At 37.7% G+C, this 18,556-nt stretch overlaps 1 protein-coding gene across 2 annotated transcripts; it reads left to right on the plus strand.

Moving 5' to 3' along the window:
- Positions 1-267: 267 nt before the first annotated feature.
- On the plus strand, positions 268-16,173 carry NOL11 (nucleolar protein 11). Of its 2 annotated transcripts, none has more exons than XM_026067506.1 (18): positions 268-456; positions 1,511-1,624; positions 2,581-2,637; positions 3,241-3,386; positions 3,631-3,688; positions 4,258-4,396; positions 4,789-4,986; positions 5,912-5,988; positions 6,829-6,952; positions 7,641-7,744; positions 8,026-8,103; positions 9,119-9,303; positions 9,581-9,706; positions 10,661-10,882; positions 11,384-11,462; positions 12,495-12,587; positions 12,885-12,992; positions 13,300-16,173. In XM_026067506.1, the coding sequence occupies exons 1-18, from the start codon at positions 307-309 to the stop codon at positions 13,411-13,413; spliced, it is 2,172 nt and encodes a 723-aa protein (XP_025923291.1). In that variant the 5' UTR covers positions 268-306; the 3' UTR covers positions 13,414-16,173. The 2 variants fall into 2 exon arrangements, with proteins under 2 accessions (XP_025923291.1, XP_025923292.1); XM_026067507.1 differs by having other exon boundaries at positions 4,789-4,971.
- The last annotated feature ends 2,383 nt before the right edge of the window (positions 16,174-18,556 follow it).

Consider the following 18,556-nt stretch of genomic DNA (forward strand, 5'->3'; position numbering starts at 1 on the left):
TTTACATCGATTACTTCCAGCAGCTAATAACTGTGCTGTGCTTGCAGTGTAAGACACACAAGCCCGGCGGCTCGGATGATTTTTCAAGCCGAAGGCGGCAGCGCCCGAACGGCGCGAACTCACCTCAGGGGCGGCAGGACGCTTTCCCGCTTCGGCACCAGCCCCACCCTCACACCGCCGGCTCATCCGCACCCCCCCCCCAGCAACGGCGCATGCGCGGCGTGCGGGCCGCGCCGCCGGCCGCATGCGCATTCCCGCTCCCTCCGGCCGCGCGCCGAGTCTCGCGAGCGGTGGGCGCTCGCTAAGATGGCGGCGCTGTGCGAGGGGTTCACGCTGTGCGGGCTGGGGCCCAGCGGCGGCGTGGGGCTGGGCGCGGGGGTGCTGGCGCTGGAGCCGGGCCCCGACTCCGACCACGTCCTGCTCACCGACCGCGGCAGGACGGCCACGCTCTTCAAGGTAACCGCGCAGCCCAGCTCTTCCCTCCTCGGCAGCCGCCGCTGCTCCCCGGGGCGGCCGCGGCCCGCGGGGCTGCGCCGTGGCGGTGCCCTGCGTGTCCGCGCCGGCGGTTGCTTGCTCGCCTTTTCTTTGGCTGGCTTCCTCCGTTCGCCTCTGCAAGAAGTATTTGCGTCCTGCAGCCTGAGGGTACATAACGTCTCCTCGCAGCAGCCAGGGCGCCGCGCATCGCGCCCGGCTGTCAGCTTGGTGGCTGTTAGCTGCCTCCCTGCTGGCTGGGGGCCGAGGGCTTGGAGCGCTTGCAGCACCTGAAACTGAAAAGTGACGTTACAGGTGTTTTTTTTAAACTGTATGCGTTCATCCCCATGGGCCGTAATGCGAAAGCTTAGACAAACGTTTGTTTTTATTTTTTCGTTTGGCTTTCATGTTTATGGGGATGGGGTTGTATCTTAACGGGTGCACGATCCCTTTGGGATCCTTAGTATTGTTACCAAGAGCATACCTGAGATTATAAATATGTTGGTAGGACTTGCCTAATGTACTTTTAGACTAAGGAAAGGGAGCTGAATGTCCTCTGAGCAACAAAATATGAATCGTATATTAGATTAATTTAGATAGTAAAACTCATTGGTCTTGGTCTCAATAACTTATAGTAAACCAGGAAGAGGAAAGATGCTTTTCTGTATGTAACTGTGCTAGTGATTAAAAGTAATATATTCATTATGGAAAAGCTTAGTGTGATCATTGTGCTTTATCGCATAAGCCTGTCTAATTATTATAGGCCAAAGTTATTTCTAAAGTGAAAAGAAATAAATTTCCATTGCAGAGTTCTTCTGTGTTGCTTTGAAATTTCTGGTATTAAAGTCAGAAAAAAAGAGTACTAACGGCGCTCAGAACTTCTGTTCCAATATGGAACTTTCCATATTTTAATATTCTTATTCAAGCCAGATTTGGTTAGCTTGTATTTTCTCTTTAAAGTAAGTTTCTGTCATAAGAGAAATCTCAAAAGCATACCATGTTATATCTTAACTATATGTGTTTGTTCTGACTCTTCTAGGTTTCAGATCAGAAGCCACTAGGCTGTTGGTCAGTTAAACATGGACAAATTATCACATGTCCAGTTGTATGCAACTTTGAAACTCATGAATATATTGCTGTTCATGATGACAAGGTGAGATTCTTTATTTGTTGTCAGAAAAGAATGTAGTGAGTCTTCTGATGAATGTAGATAGAGAAGTTATTGGTGGTCCTTGGTGTGGTGGTTTGGTTTGGTTTTTAAGCTCAGTTGAACAAATGGAAATGTATGGAGCTCTCAACACCTTATTGCAGTCTCTTAAAGCTGGTAATGTTAGTTTTGTACCATTGCAGTTCAGGTCGTCTCTGCTCTTTGAGTGGACAGGGATGTGCACGGCCTGTTCTTCTGTTGGTGGCATGTTTGTGGCATGCAGATCGTCTGTGCTGACCGCCAGTTATGTAGTGGCCTTTTTAAAACTGAAGCATTCTCAATAAAGAATGCTTCATACACACTTTCTCCAAAGATGTGTTATTTTTCTTATTACAGACTGGTTGAAATGTAGAATTGGTTATTTTACTGAAACAGTTAAAATGGTTTATACCTGCATCCCTGTCTTTCTGCTCATGTCTTAAAAATTAACATTTCCTATTCCTGTGCTTTCTGCACTTCTAGTAGTGTTTGCTCAGCCTGTGCTGAACACTTGGCACTTTTTTTTTTTTTAATAAATAGATATGAAGTATCCTTTCTAACCATTCATTTTTCTCCTTGAAACACATTCTCTTCCAGATCAGATCATCCGTACTTTAATCTGTCTCCATCCTTTTGATCTAGTTTTACTTACATGCAAAAATGATGCTGTGCCTTCTGTATGTTCTTTTCCATCCTTCCTTTCAAATTCAAGATTTTGAGGGGGTTGATTTGCACTTCTGTTGTCTTCGCTTTAGCTTCTTCCCCTGAAAACTTCCCTTAAGTCTGTTTTTACTAATGTTACTGTGAATACCTTCGTATTTTCTTCCTGTGTTGTATCAGTAACATGCAATCACTAGTATTTTGTGTGATGCGAAGTGTAGATATTACTTTACTGTGCTTATCAAACAATGCCTCTCTTTAAGGTTTTAAGAATATGGAAGGATGAAGACGTTAACTTGGACAAAGTATTTAAAGCAACAGTAAGTGTCTTAGTTTATGTTCACTTTTATGTTAACATTTTGAATCTTGGGAGAGGGAAGAGATTAATTTTCATAGTACTGGTAACATTCAGCTTTAGCTGATTATTTTGTTAACTTGGCCTTCTTGAGGTTCTGGAGTACTGCAAGGAATCCACTTGGATTGAGTGACTTTATCATCAAAGTATTACCCTTAATTTGATTAGTATCCCAAGTGCATTGTTTCTAAGGACTTAATCTTTAAAGACTGTGAATTATATTCAGATACAGATTTTCTACTCCGCTTCTGTAAGCGTTAAACAACAGTTTGTGTTATGCTGCTTAACAGTTGTTTGAACTCCTTACCCTCGATTATGTTTTGTCTGATATAATTCAGAAATATGGTGCTCATTAGGAGCTTTTCCTAGCATTTTTGTCATGTAGTGACTTGCATTATTCTATAGCGTTTCGGAAAATCATCACCTGCTGGGAATCTTACAGGTTCATCACTCTTCCATTACTTATTTATTGAGAGAACTTAAAAACACGCAGAACACTTGGCCTTCAAAGTAATGTACTGAAGAACATAGAGTTTGAAGTTACTTTTTTCTTTTTTTTCCTATACAGCTTTCAGCTGATGTATACAGGATACATTCACTGCCCCATGGGGAGCCGTTGGTACTATTCAAAGGAGGTGGCGTTCGAACTTTAGATGTCCTTTTGGAAGCCCCACAGCAAGAAATTGAAAACTTTATTTCAGATGAAGTCATTAAGTAAGTGATACTACTTTATGAAGCTTGACTCATGATCAAAGGAATTGATGATGATGCAAACTGTCCCTTTTGGGGGATGAGGGATCCAAAGACCAAGATGGGTTGAATTTTTTTGAATGCATTGGTTTTAGTATATTAGAATTATTTAGACAGATAAAAATGAGAGGCTGCCTAAGTAATAGTGGCATGACTTTGGGTATGGATGTAGAATTCAGAAGATGTTCATACAGTTTTTTGTTTTTAGGTGGAGTGAAGCTTTTCTGGAAGGTCAAGAACCCATCTTAATTTTTGCTACTGAGAAAGTGAGTTTAAAAAATAAAAAAAATTTAATAGCAGCAGATCCAAATGCTTTTTCTGAAAACCATCACTTGTTTCATTGTATTGTAAGGGTTTTTGCTGAAATCATTATCCTGTATTTAAATATTGTTTCTGATATAACTGTTAAATTGAAGTTGTGTTGCTTCAGGGTGGGGGTGCCTGGCTCTTAGAATTTTAGCAAACAGTTAAGATTAAATGGAATATAAAGTTATGTAACTTCTTATTTTCGTCATATACTTGCTAATTGTAAATTAGTTATTAAATAGCATTTATGTAAACAACCTTCAAATGATTTGAGATTTATCCGTGAATCTCTTTATTCAAATGCTTCTTCCTGGTGAAGCCATTTGTTATATCAATTTAGAATTTTCTTTCCATGCTTGAATCTTCAAACTTTCCAGAATTATGCTGTACATCCCACTGAAGTAAACATGTACATTCATAATTTTGCTTAACACCCAAAATTTAGCAGTACTAATATCTTAATATTGGAATTCCTATTATCTCTTCTCTTTGTAATGACAGACAAACTTGTTTTTTTGTTTTTCTTTAGGATGGGGATTATTTTATCTACGTACAGAAATTTAAGCTGAATATTCTACACAAATATAAGCTTGAACAACAGGAATTATCTAATCCACTGAGTTTCACGGCATATATAAAAAATCAAATCATCACACTTCTATGTTTGTGTAAGTTATATTTTGTTATGGGATGTAATAGTAAAGCAAGGAATTGTATGAAAGGACATGGAAAATGTGTTAATGTTTATGAATTACTGTTTAATATTCTAACTCTACTGTCTTAAACTTTCTAAAACAATTGGCGGTAGAAGTAATTGCATCTTTCTAGTGCTTTTCTTGGTGGTTGCAAAGGCTTACTGTTCGTAAAATTTATGACTTGTACCTCAAAGATCTTGTGTAGCTATGCTRCCATGTTTCTGCTTTGCATCATGACATGTCCTTAGATATCCTGTATTTCTTTATATTTCAGCTCTAATTTTGGATATACTTTTGCCATATTGTATCAAATAATTATTCCATAATGACAGATCATGAAAAACATTGTCTCTGTTCTTTGACAGATTCCAATGGCTCTGTGTATAAGGTTCTGATACCTCTGCAGCGACACAGTGAAGAGGAAGAGCAAATTTTGTCAAAGTCACTACTGCTCAAACTTTTGGTATCTGGAAGTGTCCTAAAAGGAACTTCCTTTGCCGTTCTTGATAAAGACCATGTTGCAGTATTAGGAAGTCTAACAGCATTTGGTGAGGAATCCAAAGGTAACTGGAAAATAACTAGATTAAGATGTCTTTAACTTCTAAAATACTGTTCTTAGATAAAATGACAGATGGATTATTAAATAGATCACCAAGGAAAAATGTTGGTCTTGTTTCTTTAGTGAATGGTATAAATCTTACTTTTTTAATCAAGTGTTAACTGACTCTTGAAACTAATATACATAGTTGAGTTGTGTGGTTGACAGCACTAGTCTAAAGGTTGTGCTTCAGTAAATGGTACAGTGGGTTGCAAGACTAAACTCCCTATGGTGCTTTCACTATTTGCTTTCATGCTGTTTGTGGAACGAGTTGAGAAGAAGCAGTGAGAGAACTCATGGTGGGGGGAAGCAGCATTATGAAGTACACAGGACATATGTGGGGAAACAGACCTAATGTCCTATGAGAGATCAGTGTCTAAAATCAGGCACAGGACTGAAGTGTTTCTGTTTCACTGAAGTTCTGGAGAACTGTGGGACCACTGAGATTTAAGCCACTGAATATAGTTTAGCATTTTAAAACAAACTATTCTTCCAGACAGGTTAGGTAATAGACTTAGCAAAACTGATCAGAGGGATAGCTGAAGTTGATCAACCTTAAAAAGCTGTTAAAGGTGTACAGGTAAGTTAGCAGGCAGCACAGACTTGCTATATGGGCTGCTATCTCTGTTATCGCTGCTTCTTGTTTGAAACTTTGCTCGAAAACTAACTATTCTTTAAATACTTTTGTTGAGAAAACTAACCAGAATGTTGAATACATTACTAAATTGAGTTAGTTTGAAATGTTTTCTGTTTTTGTTTCAGTYTTTTGTTTTGTTTTTTGAAACAGTTTGAAACTATTTCTTCAAGTCTTTGTAACTGAAAATAGCAAAGAAAAATGCGGTATTTATGTTGCTTTTGAATTTGTAATATCTATCTCTTATTTTCTGTAGAGTGCCTGACAATATGGAATACAAAATTTCAAACATTACAGACTTCAAAGGAACTGCCCCTGGGAACCAGTGGACAAGTGAGCTCTATCTTTAATTTGTGGTTCGTAAGCTTCCATCTGATGCATTTGGCCGGATAGAAGTGAAAAGAGACAGATGGCCTCCAGACTTTTGGGTTTTGTGTGAAAGAACAGTAAATGTCAACTTCTGAAACAAAACTAATAAAAATGGCCAGTTGCTGAACTATTTTTTGTTACCATCTCTAAACTTAAGCATGGTGACCTATGGTAACTTCTTTGATAATTTGGCATCTTCTCACTTCTATTGGTCTTGATTATTTGGTGAGAATGAAATAGCTAATTAGATACTGACTGGGTTTTTTTATTTWTTWTTTTTTATTATTATTATGTTCAGACCATGTGCAAATGACTGCCTAAATGATCGCAGCAACTCCCTAAACTGTACTTCGAGGTCTTCAGGTGTCAATTGATAAGTAAAGTGACACCTAAGTGATTAAATACATTAGTGAAATAGAACATCTGACTTCCATAAAATTGTACCAGGGCAGGGGAGGAACCTGAATGCTGTTGGCTTGTTCATCTTAATGGTGCCAGACTTGATGGTAGCTCACTAACAAATTAAAATTACCAAGTGAAATTAATTCCTCAGAGCAGCTACTGTACTTTAAGACATCGCTGGAAAGTATTCAACAGTAGACTTATTTCTGTATTTAAAAGCAACACTTAATGAAGGTCTGCTAGCAAGTGTTAAACCCATCCAACAATAATCTTAAAAAAAGATCATTTGATCAATGAGAAGACTTTTAGTTTAATTTTGTGGTAAGGAGTTAAATGTCAGCTTGTGCAGAAAATTCATTCCATGCTCCACTCCTCATTAACAATATGTTTAATATTTTGTAGTTGTGGTGTTACGGGGAAAAATTTTTTTTTACTCATGGAAAAGTGCTAACAGTAATTATATACAAGTGTGAAACTTCATCCTTGGCAGCTGCTGTGGGAAAGCTCAAAGACAGTCAAACCTCTGGTAAGAACTTTTTGTAATTACAGTGCAAGGATCTCATCATTTAAAAAAAAAGAAGTATAAAAAATGTTGTTTTAATACAGTCCTATTAAATCAATGAGATATAAAGAGCTTGAAGTAACTTAACAGTGTATTCTGTTCCTCGCTGTTAAATTCTGTCATTTTTGTGTGCATTGGAGTTCTTGGCAACATTAAGTTTAATGTGACTTCACTTAAACTGAAGTCGCCTGAGTCCAAATTACTGGACTTACTGAAAATACTGGGATGCTAGCTATGGTCACTGAAAACAAAGTTAAAGAATAAAGCACTGACTCTTGTAAACTTTTTAAAGAGCTTCTGACTGGACAGAGTAGTGCCAAACCTAAGTTTGTAAACTTCAGTTTAAATTGTACTTAAACGGTTTCTTTAATTTAGTGTTGCACTGAAAAATGTTGTTGCAAGTAATGTTCAAAATAAATAATGTAGCAACAGATTTGTTTCTCCTCCTCTAAGAGATTATATGAGAAAAGAGTGTGTAAAGAGGATCATAAAACTACTTGCTGCTGAGATAAAACAAATGGAAAGTTTCTTGGCAGAAAATGACTTGGATTATACTTTAGAAAATACATATTACTATCAGAAGTTGATGTAATATTTCTGTTTTAGTAAATGTGCTTTAAGTGTTTACGTAGTTTCATTTTTGTGTTCACAGATGTGTCTTCATTTATAAACTGGAATGCCCTTAGCGATGAAGAGCTGGTGGATTCCCTTCAGTCACAGCAATCTGTAGCTCTAAAATCTGAATCCAAAATGACTGTAAGTTAAAATTAGGAGTAAGTGAGGTTTTTGTTCTGTTTCTCTGTCTCTTCTCCCGTGCTGCTATTTGTGTTTTTACATATTGTAGCAAAAGGGAATTTAACTTGGTGTTTGCCACTGATTGGTTCTAACACTGTTTCTGGGATTGGACTACCCAGCTACTGAATGTAATTCCTGCAGCAAGTTGACACACAATCTTCCTAGTTATCTTGACTGAAATCCTTGGATATACACCATCTTTTTGGACCTGAATAATAACTTTTTGTGTTTCTTTATTGTAGTTAAGATCAAGGAGGAATAGTGTTGCTAAGGTCCAGCCAGATACCTTAACTGTTGGGCAGCTGTTATTAGATATAAAAGTAAGTAAACCAAATATCCTAAAGGAATTCTTTAGGCACTCTCAGAATATTCCAAATGTCTCTTAAGCTATTCTCTTCTTCCATGTTTTCTTGCACAGAACAAGCTGAAGAAGCTGTCTCAACCAGGTGTTTTAGAGGATTATACTATTATTGTGCGAGAATAGTATTCAGGCATAATGAAATTAATGCTTTGTCAGAAGTGTGGTGTACAGCCGTACAACACAGGGCTCCTAACTGAGTTCTGACAACCAGCACAAAGATGTTGGTTTTTCAAAAATTTAATCTTATTTTACAGTATGTAATGTGAGYGGGTATTCTAGCTGAACTGTTTTTTTTTTTTAAAAAAARCTTTTTTAGATTCTTATTTGATGCTTTAATTTTGTTTAATTTTTGTTTCAGGAAATAACCTGTTCATAAAATTCTAGAGTAGGGTATAACATAAAATAGTGGCACATTAAAATGTGTTCAGAAGATGACATTCTTACTTGTTTTGGAAACAAGTTAGAGAATTTAATACTTATTATCAAACTCAGTTCAGTGTATCAGTATCAAAATTGGGTCCCAGGATGCTGGGACTAATATTCAGCTTTAAATAAACTTTGCTGATTAATTTGTCAGATATGGTAGGTGCATATTCTGGTGTAGTTCCCTTTCAAAACTTGCTCTAAGTGTTGTGATACTTTAAGCTGTATCCCTTCTTATTTGAAACATCCCTGTATTCCACTTTAGCTGGAGATCTTGGTAATGTTACTGAAGTAATAGGAGAATAATCACTGAATAACTATTGAAGGATGCTACTTACTCCCAAGTTCAAAGTGCATAATTACTGTATCGTTACTGTTTGGTTCTTTCATGATTGTGATAGGATAGTAAAACACATATTAGTGAGTGGTTTTATTTCTTTGGCTGGAATACTGAAATAATTCTCTTTCTAGTTTGGCCTAATTAGAAGGTTTGAGAACTGCACTGTTACTATGCATTACTCTTGAGTTGCATAGTATTTGTTGTTTTTCAGGACTCTTCTTCAGCTGCAATTGAAGATGAATTGAAACAACTGTTGTCAAAACCACAGATGCCAGATTTCCAAGCTACCATTGGATGTGTAATAACTGCTCTTATAAACAGATGTAAAACAGATCCAGTGTTCTACCCTCGAAACTTCCTGGTACAGCTGATCCAAAAACGAGGGCTCTCTTACAGGTAACACTTCTGCACTTTCTTAATTGTAAGGCATAGTTTTAAGAAAAATAGAAGTTCAGTTTTTCATGAAGCACTTTGAATTATCAGAACTGACTGTCAAAGATGCTATACTCTATTTCTCTTCAAGTCTATTGCTTATTTGCTGATGAAACTGATACTTCTTAGGTGGGATTGAAGGTTTTTTGTGTAAAATGAAATTAATACTTCTACATTAGTTGTTAATGTAGTTAACAACTAGGAGTGAACTGTGCAGTTTATTCTTATCTTATTTATGCAGTTTATGCCCAGACTTAATGGCTGTTGCTTTGGAGAAAAAAGATGTGCATCTCTTACAAATTTGCCTACAACGGTTCCCAGATATTCCTGAAGAAATTACTTATGCTTGCTTGAAAGTATTTTTAAGGTAAGTTTAAATCAGGTGGTTTGGGTTGGTTTTTTGTTTGTTTGTTTGTTTGTTTGTTTTTGGGTTTTTTTACACTTCACTAAACAAAGCCCTTTAGTAAAAAGCTGTTCGTTGCCAAGAATGGCTTTAACTTGTGTAGATAAGCAATTAATACTGTGCGTGAAACTCTTAATTCTATGTACAGTGAATGCTGTAGTCCTGTATACTATATGCAATCTTGTAAAAAGCATTTTAGTAATTCTAAAAGTTGTCAGGTGTAATTAAATGAGCATGCCTTTTGCTAGCACTGCTGGCTTAAATAGCATTTGCCTTTTTTCAGATGTGTTGTTAATTAGGAATTTACCTAGGGTAAGAAGCCCATAAGAAAGATTAACTCTTAAGTTCATCACGGTGTCTACCCAAATGGCTCTTGTATAATAATGGGGATGAATGAAGTTTTAGGTAAGCACTGTAGCCTTTAGCACTGTAGTTTCTCTGGACTACAGGAGCACAAAAGATTTCCCCCCTCCCCAAACACCAAATCTTGTTCGTATTGGTAGTAACTTACTTAGAAATGTGAAATCCTTAATTACTAATTAGGAGAACTGTAGTTGTCTTAAGTCCTGCTACATGTCAGAATGTAGGACCTACAGTCCTGCTAATGTCAGAATACAGTAGCAATCCTTCATGGTCCGTAACCTTGAAATAAACATATGAATGTCTAATAATACAGTAACTTATAGTGTTGGAATGTATGAAAAGAACATGTATTGCTCAAGGTTAGTAATTACAAAATATTAACTGTCCTCTCATGGTTTTCATCCTTTCTGCAAGATAATATTTTTTAGTATATATTTTCACTTTTATGGTATGTGCAAAAGAGTTAATACTGTCTGTTACTGTTGGGCTGATGGCATTGCTGATTTTAAACCTAATAATAAAAGTATTAAATGTCTGTGGAATTTTCTTCTACAGCATTAGTGATGACTATCTTGAAAGAACAGATGTGAATCTGGAGTCTGTAATCTGTTATATCGATATTGAATCCAACAATAAAGAAGTTAAGACTGAAATTGTAGAGAATGGTTTCAATGCTGAACTGGAAGAGGACAGCTGTGATATTATATTCACAAAGGAAACCCATGTGAAGAACGATGGTGAATTCTGCCCTGTTGGACCACAAAAGGCTGCATTATTGTATCCTCTGTATATTTTAACTAAAGAAAATCAGTGCATTATTTATGAAGTGAATGTTTATTTTTAGCATTGCTAAAAGGCATTTTTTCTGTTATTGTTGAAAATTTCTGAGAATTTCTGGCTAAGAGACGTTCCTATTCAGTAGGAAAAAGTCACTTAGAATATAAATATAAATGATTAACTTCTAGAAAGTGTCTGCACCAATTAAAACTTCTATATTTTTACAAAAGTATAGCCTAAACCTTTTCCCCAAGAAAAAATAGCATCAGTAATTTTTTGTTGAAGAAATACACATTAGCCAATTACCTGCTCGAGTTAAACAAAATTGTGTTCAAGATGACTGTTAGTGCAGTGTTTCAGTGGCTGCATATATTTCCTGATAGAAATACAAGAGACAAAAAAAGCTGAAATAGGATCTCTCTCTTCAATTATATTTGAATTCAGTTTGTTTGTAGAAACTGATATTTTCCTTGCAATTGTTTCCTCAATAATACTGCACAGAAATGCTGTTCTCCATTCAGCTTACAGCGAAACATTTCTTCTGCCTCATCTGAAAGACCTTCCAGCTCAGCAAGCTGTTGTAAGCATATTAAAATTAAAAATTCTAAATACTTGTTTTAATGTTGGGAGGGAGGAAATGGAAGAGAGGGCTTTTCTTTCATTACGTATCAGAAACTTACTACTCTTACTAGGATTGCATGAATTCATTTTCGTGCATTATTTTAAGATGACTAATAAGATTTAGTGCTATTGAGTGCTATGTTTTTCTGGGTGCATACGGAACTTTGCTTTTTCATCGTCTTTGCTTGTAGAAGATGTAAGGAAGAAACTATGTTTATGATCCAGTCCACTTAAATATTGTTCATATCTAATAAAGGTTTTGATACCTTCTTTTGCTTTGGATGCTTTTTAAGAAAGTGATGAGACATGCTAATTTGATCAGTTCCATCAGAACCACAAGTTTAGGGAAAAAAAGAGAAACAAACTATACACTAAAATACCAAATGTAAAACAAATCAAACTTAAACTTTCAATTTCAGATCCCCTATAAAATTTTCAAGAACTGCACATACCACAGCACCTGAGTTTATCTATGGCTTTACAGTGATTTAAAAACCTGTTTATCAGAACAAAGCTGGTCTTAGCACTCACCCATCTCCTTAATTYTTTTTTTGGAGAGAGAAGGAAGTCTTTGACTTATGCTGAGGATGAGATGACGTTGACCCAATTCTGATTGTCATCAATTTATTGTTGGCTACTGATGCTGAAACTGGGGCTAAAATTGTTATTGTTGATAAAGTTTTTAGCAAAGTCCTTAGGAAATTCTGTGTCTGAATTAAGTTGCAATGACACAACTGCTGGAACAGTAATTACCCCTGAATGTCATTTTACACTTTGAATATCTGAGAGTTTTCAAACTCCAAGCTGAGATGGAGAGCCATAAAGCATATTTTTAATGCATAGTGTACAGGCATCTAGGTTTAAAAAAAAAAAAAAACTTAGTATTATTTGTGTATGGGAGAAAATTCATAGGTCTATTACGTATGTTCTTGTAACATGTCTTTTGTCTGTTGTCCTTCCCACCCACCCCTCCTTTTTTTTTTCTTTAAAGCTGTTTCTCAGGTATTTACACTACCTGTATGTGAAAAGCAGCGAAAAAATTACTACCACTCTTCCTGGTGTGCTTTCTCCAACTATAAATCAGGTAAAAAAGCTAGTTCTAAGATTTGCACTTCCTTCAGTTCTTGTACTATGTAACTGAGTGAGTATATAAAATCAACAGAGATCTGTATTCATTCTATAAGGTATTGTCTATTAATATAACCTATATGGAGTCAGATATAATAGGRTGCTTTTCACTGTCTGAAAATAAAAAGTCTTAAAGTGTGAAACTATCCATTCTGCATTAGAAGTTAACATTTYAGAGTCCATTTTCAAAACAAAATCTTAGTGTCATCTGCATATCGTAAAGTATAGGTGTACTTTTCTTGTTTGTCTTCAGATCATGGATTGGATGTGCCTGTTACTTGATGCTCACTTCACAGTAATGGTGATGCTACCAGAAGCAAAAGGATTGCTTTCTAGCCTGCATAAGTTTGTGAGAGCCCAAGTAAGCTACATCTTCTAGAATACTGAATTCATTTTAGCATGGATTTAGAATATGGGGGTTAAGAATGTGTGTTAAAAATTAAATACATAGTAAATCAAATCATGTGTGCTCGCCTCTGTACGCTGCTTTGTGAGCATCAAATGGCAATTGCCTTTTTTCTCATTTTGACCCTAAAAGTTGCTGTATTTGCTTGGTCAGAATATCTGGAATTATACAGGGCCACAGGCAGTTGCACAGTATTATTATGTATGAAATGAACTGAGTTAAACTTTTATTTTATTATAAACATCTGCTTTTTTTMTTTTAGGTACGATTCTACTCTGAACTCAACAAGATTGAAGGAAGTTTGCAAGAGCTACAAAGACTTAAACGCCAAAAAGACTCTCAGACATATTCTATTGAAGTGCTGGAACTTATTTGAATTTGAAATGAATTATTAACAAATTTRTTTTTTATTGATTCCTTTTATGACAAGGATGTATTAGCACTCCATATTGGGGATGTGAAAAGCTGAGTTTCCTACATAGGGAGAGCACGGTTACTCTGTAGCTACAGGGGGAGTTACAAGTTTAATGTATTAAAAGCTCTTTTTCCACTGGATGAGATGCTGGACACTTTCTTGCATTTTTCGTGTATAATTTTGATATGTAATCACAGGAATATGCTAAAATGGCACATAATCTGTAGTGAATGGGTTATGTAATGGTAGGATAATTCCAATAAGATTTAAACAGATGCTTCATCAAATGAATTGGCACTTTTATTCTGTGTGAGAACTGTTCAGCTGTATAAGGTTACTGCATAAGTTTCTCTTAGCACTTCTCTAATTCTGGAGTTGCAGTACAGTAGCAATTGGATCTGTTAAGCACAGCTGCAAGTTACTGGTTCCTAAATGGTAATCTCTTCACTAGAAGGCAGATCAACTTTTTCCAAAAGGCYGTGTAGATTTAGAACAGATTTTAAAGTGCTAGATGCAAAGAGAAGCTCTTTTCATCAGTAAGTGGAAAATAGCCTATCCTTTACAACTGAGAGCTTTTTTCATTTAATAGTTATTACTAAAAATCTGAATCAATAAGGTTTTACCACACCCATTCAGATAACGAAAAAGAGGGAAGACGCATATAAAGRGGTCATTTAACTATAGCATATTGAGTTTAGGTGATTAAACTACTGCAATTTGCTGCTTTTTCAGTTACTGATTAGCTGAAATCTCTGATTAGATTCTTCAAAGTTCTCTTCTCCACTCAGATTATGAACTATAGGTCAACTCATTTCAGTTTGCTGATTTGACTTCCTATTTTTGTTTTCACTTTGTCCAAAGAAGCCTTTGGCATCTGCAGTCTTAGCTTGTACAGGGAAAGGAGCTTAAGCATGGGTATAGGGTTGTTACCTCACTTGCACTGCTTTCTCTCTCCTAGACATTATGGTACCACAATTTGTTTACCATTTTGTGCCTTTTATTTTTCCAGTCCAACCTTATCCTCTTGCAGTGTTCTGAAGCAGAGAAGTTGGGGGGTGCAGTTAAGAGCCCTGTACCTTGATAATCTAAAGCTGTTTTGATGAATCTCATATCTGATAAGACCACCTGCATCCAGAAGTTGCCTACAGCTATAGAGAAGGAAGAGGTATAAGGCAGGAACTAGATTCCTTCCTCAAATAAAGAAGCAAAGTGCAGTTATTTAATATGATAGCTTGTTACAATCTTTACTGTTATCTCAGAGGTTGCCTTCAGCTGAAGAAGGAAAGACTCTTTTCTTAAGCAGAAAGACCGCTTTTCAGGAGCRTGCTCTCCTGCACAGACTTGCAGAATGGAGTTACTGGATTACAGCATAATTAGCTGTACTTTAAGATTTTTGTTTTAGAAACTTCTGAAGCTTTCTGATGTTGGAAGATTGCATCCAAGATAGTCTAGGCTTTTTAAATATGAAATCTTCCTGTGTTCAATTTGAAGCTTAGAAATCACCTTAAGTTAAAACAATGCAGTGGACTTTGGATTCARTTTGACATGTCTTTAAGCTGACCATACTACTGGTAAAAGCAGTTACCGTTCTTGCTTCCTGAGCAGTGCTGGCAGAACTACCTTGCCTGTTAGGTTAGAACAGAGAATGACCTAGCTGGAAGTAGCTTCTTTTATCTGTGACTTTTCTATGGGCATGCTGACTTGTGTGTACATAACAGGATGCTGAGGAGACATCCAGTTTGATTTGGAGCAGAATGCTGGAAATCATTGTTTGAATAAATGCACCCTTAACCTTTGTAAGGTTAAGCTTGCCTGAGAATGAACAATAGTGTTTTCTTGGCATTTTCATCCCTTCTTTAGCAAGAGCTAGAACATAAAACTATTATGGTTGAAGCGCTAGCTGCGTAACTTACTGGACTTTGGCTGTATAATTTTGAAACAGCTGCACACAGTTAAAGGCCTTAAGACTGTTTAGAAATTAACACTTTCCTGTTGTATACACCACTTATCAGAAGTCAGTACTGAAAAAAATATATATATTTAAAAAATCAAAAGCCTTACAATGARCAGCTGAGGAATTATGTAGAGTAGTACTTCTTGGCACTGGCAGTAGTAGCTCAAATTTTCTGAGAGAGGGCTTACCTCCTAACTAAAATAATAACATTCTTGGCTACATGGATGTCTGTTTTCTCAAAGTACTTTTTCAAAGGGCAAATGCCTTAATTTCTGTAAAGTTAAGTTAACCTTTTTGTGCATGTGGAGAACTGAAACATTCCAAAATTATATGTTGGTTTTAGATTTGGATTTCACTTTTGACTAATCTCAAAAATAATTTTATGAATGAAACATTTGTTGACAGTATTACAGGTATAAATATCTACTGAATTGTACTTCTGATCAGGCATTYACTTGCAACTGACTTCTTACAAGCTAGTTGTGGGACTGAACATTCATGTAAATGACAGCTGCGGACAGGTGAAAATGGGACAGATAAGCATAGTGCTAGGTCTCTTGAGGTCCAGCATAAAGTGGATGTTGGGGACAGGAGCTCCCAGTGAACACAGTTTGCCAATCTATGCCCGGAATAGTAGATCAGATGTTAATAACATTTATTTTTGTAAATAATGTGATTGAATGTTAATATAATTCAGCGTCTCATATGTTGATACAGTTTATGTATTTCATAATATTAAATAAAATTACAATCAGTATTAAATTACATCAGCAAAAATCATGTAAGCCCTTGCTTTCTAAGGCTGAGTTTTAGTCTATAGCTGAGCACGATTCTAACAACATTTAGCAACTTCTCAGTGTCCTAAAAATATACATATAACAGACTCTAGAGCAGGATACTTAAATTCAGTACCTAATATGTGTTAGTTATGACATAATTTGGAGGGAAGGACTGGACAAAAGCCACTCAGTAATTTAAGCAAGAGCATATGCTCGCTGGGTTATTCATGCCATCCAACTGTAGGTTCTTAAGTTCTTTCCTTTACTAGTGGAGAAAGGAACCCATCCAGACAACAGCTTGGAACAACTAGGCTATTCATCTTCTCCAAAGCGCCTTTTGAAAGGAGTCTTTCTCTCCATCTGTCTTGAGTATGGAGGCAGCCTAGGGCCACCTACCTAAAATTCCTCTTTCTGCTGTATTCACTTATAAATGTGCTCATTTAAATATACCAGCAAATTTAATATGCAAACTTCAAGTTCCTAATGGAGATGTGTTTTGTCTTTGGGAGAGGACATAGGTAGGAGAGTAGGTTAGGGGGTTATGTGTTTGGGGGTTTTTTCTTTCTTTCTTTCCCCTCCTCCTCCATGTTAAATTTAACTGTGCTCTAGAAAGGAGTAATTTTTCAGTCCTGACTCCAAAAATTAACATACCTCTCCGTGCATCCATTTCTCCATCTATAAAATCATAATTCTTATGTTCTGTTCAGTCAATCACTTCCACATTAATGACTGACAAGTCTTAAATAAGAGGTGGGATTAGGAAACAATGTATTTTAGCCTTACGCTACTTAAAAGCAAAGTATTCTTAGCACTTTTGATACACCACTAGTACACAAAGCCTACAGCATTTTACAGATGTTAATGTTCTCCTAATGCTACAGGCTGTGTGAATATTTGTGCAGTAGCTACACTAGATATCTTTGCTAGATTCTCAGTGTATAGATGGCAGAATTCACTGATTTTTTTTTTTCTCCAAGATCACAGAGGGAGATACTGATACAACTAGTTCCAAAACATGTATCTGTGTGTGCATGTATTTCAATAGGTACCACAATCCCCTGGAACCTTGAGAGGTTGTTAAATCAGCTTGATGGAAGCAAGTTAAAGGTAATTTTGAAAGATTCAGAATACAATTCAGTGTATTGGTGTAAGTTAAGTTAGGCAATGTTGTCTACTGCTGTTGCTGTGTCTGGATGGTACTGTGTCTAAAACATGGCTCTGAGCCTGTGCAGCTGCACTACTGAATATAAAAGAGTACAAATGAATATAAAACAGATGCAGATAAAAAGCTGGATGTAAGAGTGCAAATTGGGTTAAACCCTGCTGCCTGGTGCCATTGTGACATTGTTGCGTGCTTGACATGGCAGCAGGTTTGTGGGTTTAATGAGGTTCTCGGGCTGYGCAACAAGTTCATGAACAAAAGGCACTTCAAAAATGTCTATGGAAGAATTCAAATTAAACATCGAACGTACAACGGGCGTGCTCATGGCATGACCAGTACTAGGTCGTGCATCACATAGAAACATAAGCAAGGCATTGAGAGAAAATGGGAATGCCAACACATTTATTTGCTAAAGACTAGACTAGACTCTCTGGGCTCCTAAACCYGTGTAGAGCAGTAGATTTGCCAAGGACGAGAAGGCTGGTTGTAGGAAATGCAAGTGGTTTGCATGCCGTGGGCTGGGGTTCGTTTTGTACTGCTTTTGCTTGGGAAAGTGATACCCTGAATTCAAGTGACTGTATTAGAAACCCACTTCAGCAATTGATTTCTGTAGTTKGTGTTTGTTTGTTTGTTTGTTTGGGGTTTTTTTTGCCCTTTGGCGGCTCTGGAATGGAAAAGCATGAGGGAATACAAAGTAGATGAAGCCTATCTCCATCCTGTAGTGCCCCAGTGCGCTGCAGCCACAGCAGCGCCCGAGGAAGTGGCCGGACGACAACGCGGRGGGCCATGCGCTCGCTGGTTTTTCTCAGCCGATTCTGCTCTTTGCCGGTCGTGGCCAGGCGAAGGTGAGTTGTAGGAGGGTGGTGGCTGCCGCCCAACGGGTGGGCATTCACAACCCAAGAGCAGACGAGCATGGCAGGCAGCGGTCAGCGTTGCCGTCCGGTGGGGGAGGCAGCGTGGCCGAGCCCGCGGGGAGACCTGGTGCCGCGGGGAGACCAAGGCAGCGCCACAGCGAGCCTGTTGCCTACCCGCCTTCGCGGCTGTGCCGTGAGGGAGTCGAGCTCGGGGCGGCGAGGAGGGGGSTCCCCGGCGGGCGCGGGTCGAGCTCTGCGGGCAGCCGGGCGGCAGGACCCGTGACGGGCGTCGTCACTCAAGCGGGGAGAGGGTGACTCTGACGGGGACCGGGGCGGGGGTCGGCGGGGGGCCCCG

The sequence above is a fragment of the Apteryx rowi genome, unplaced genomic scaffold (genome assembly GCF_003343035.1).
Source record: "Apteryx rowi isolate R43461 unplaced genomic scaffold, aptRow1 scaffold_26, whole genome shotgun sequence".
Classification (NCBI taxonomy): Eukaryota; Metazoa; Chordata; class Aves; order Apterygiformes; family Apterygidae; genus Apteryx; species Apteryx rowi.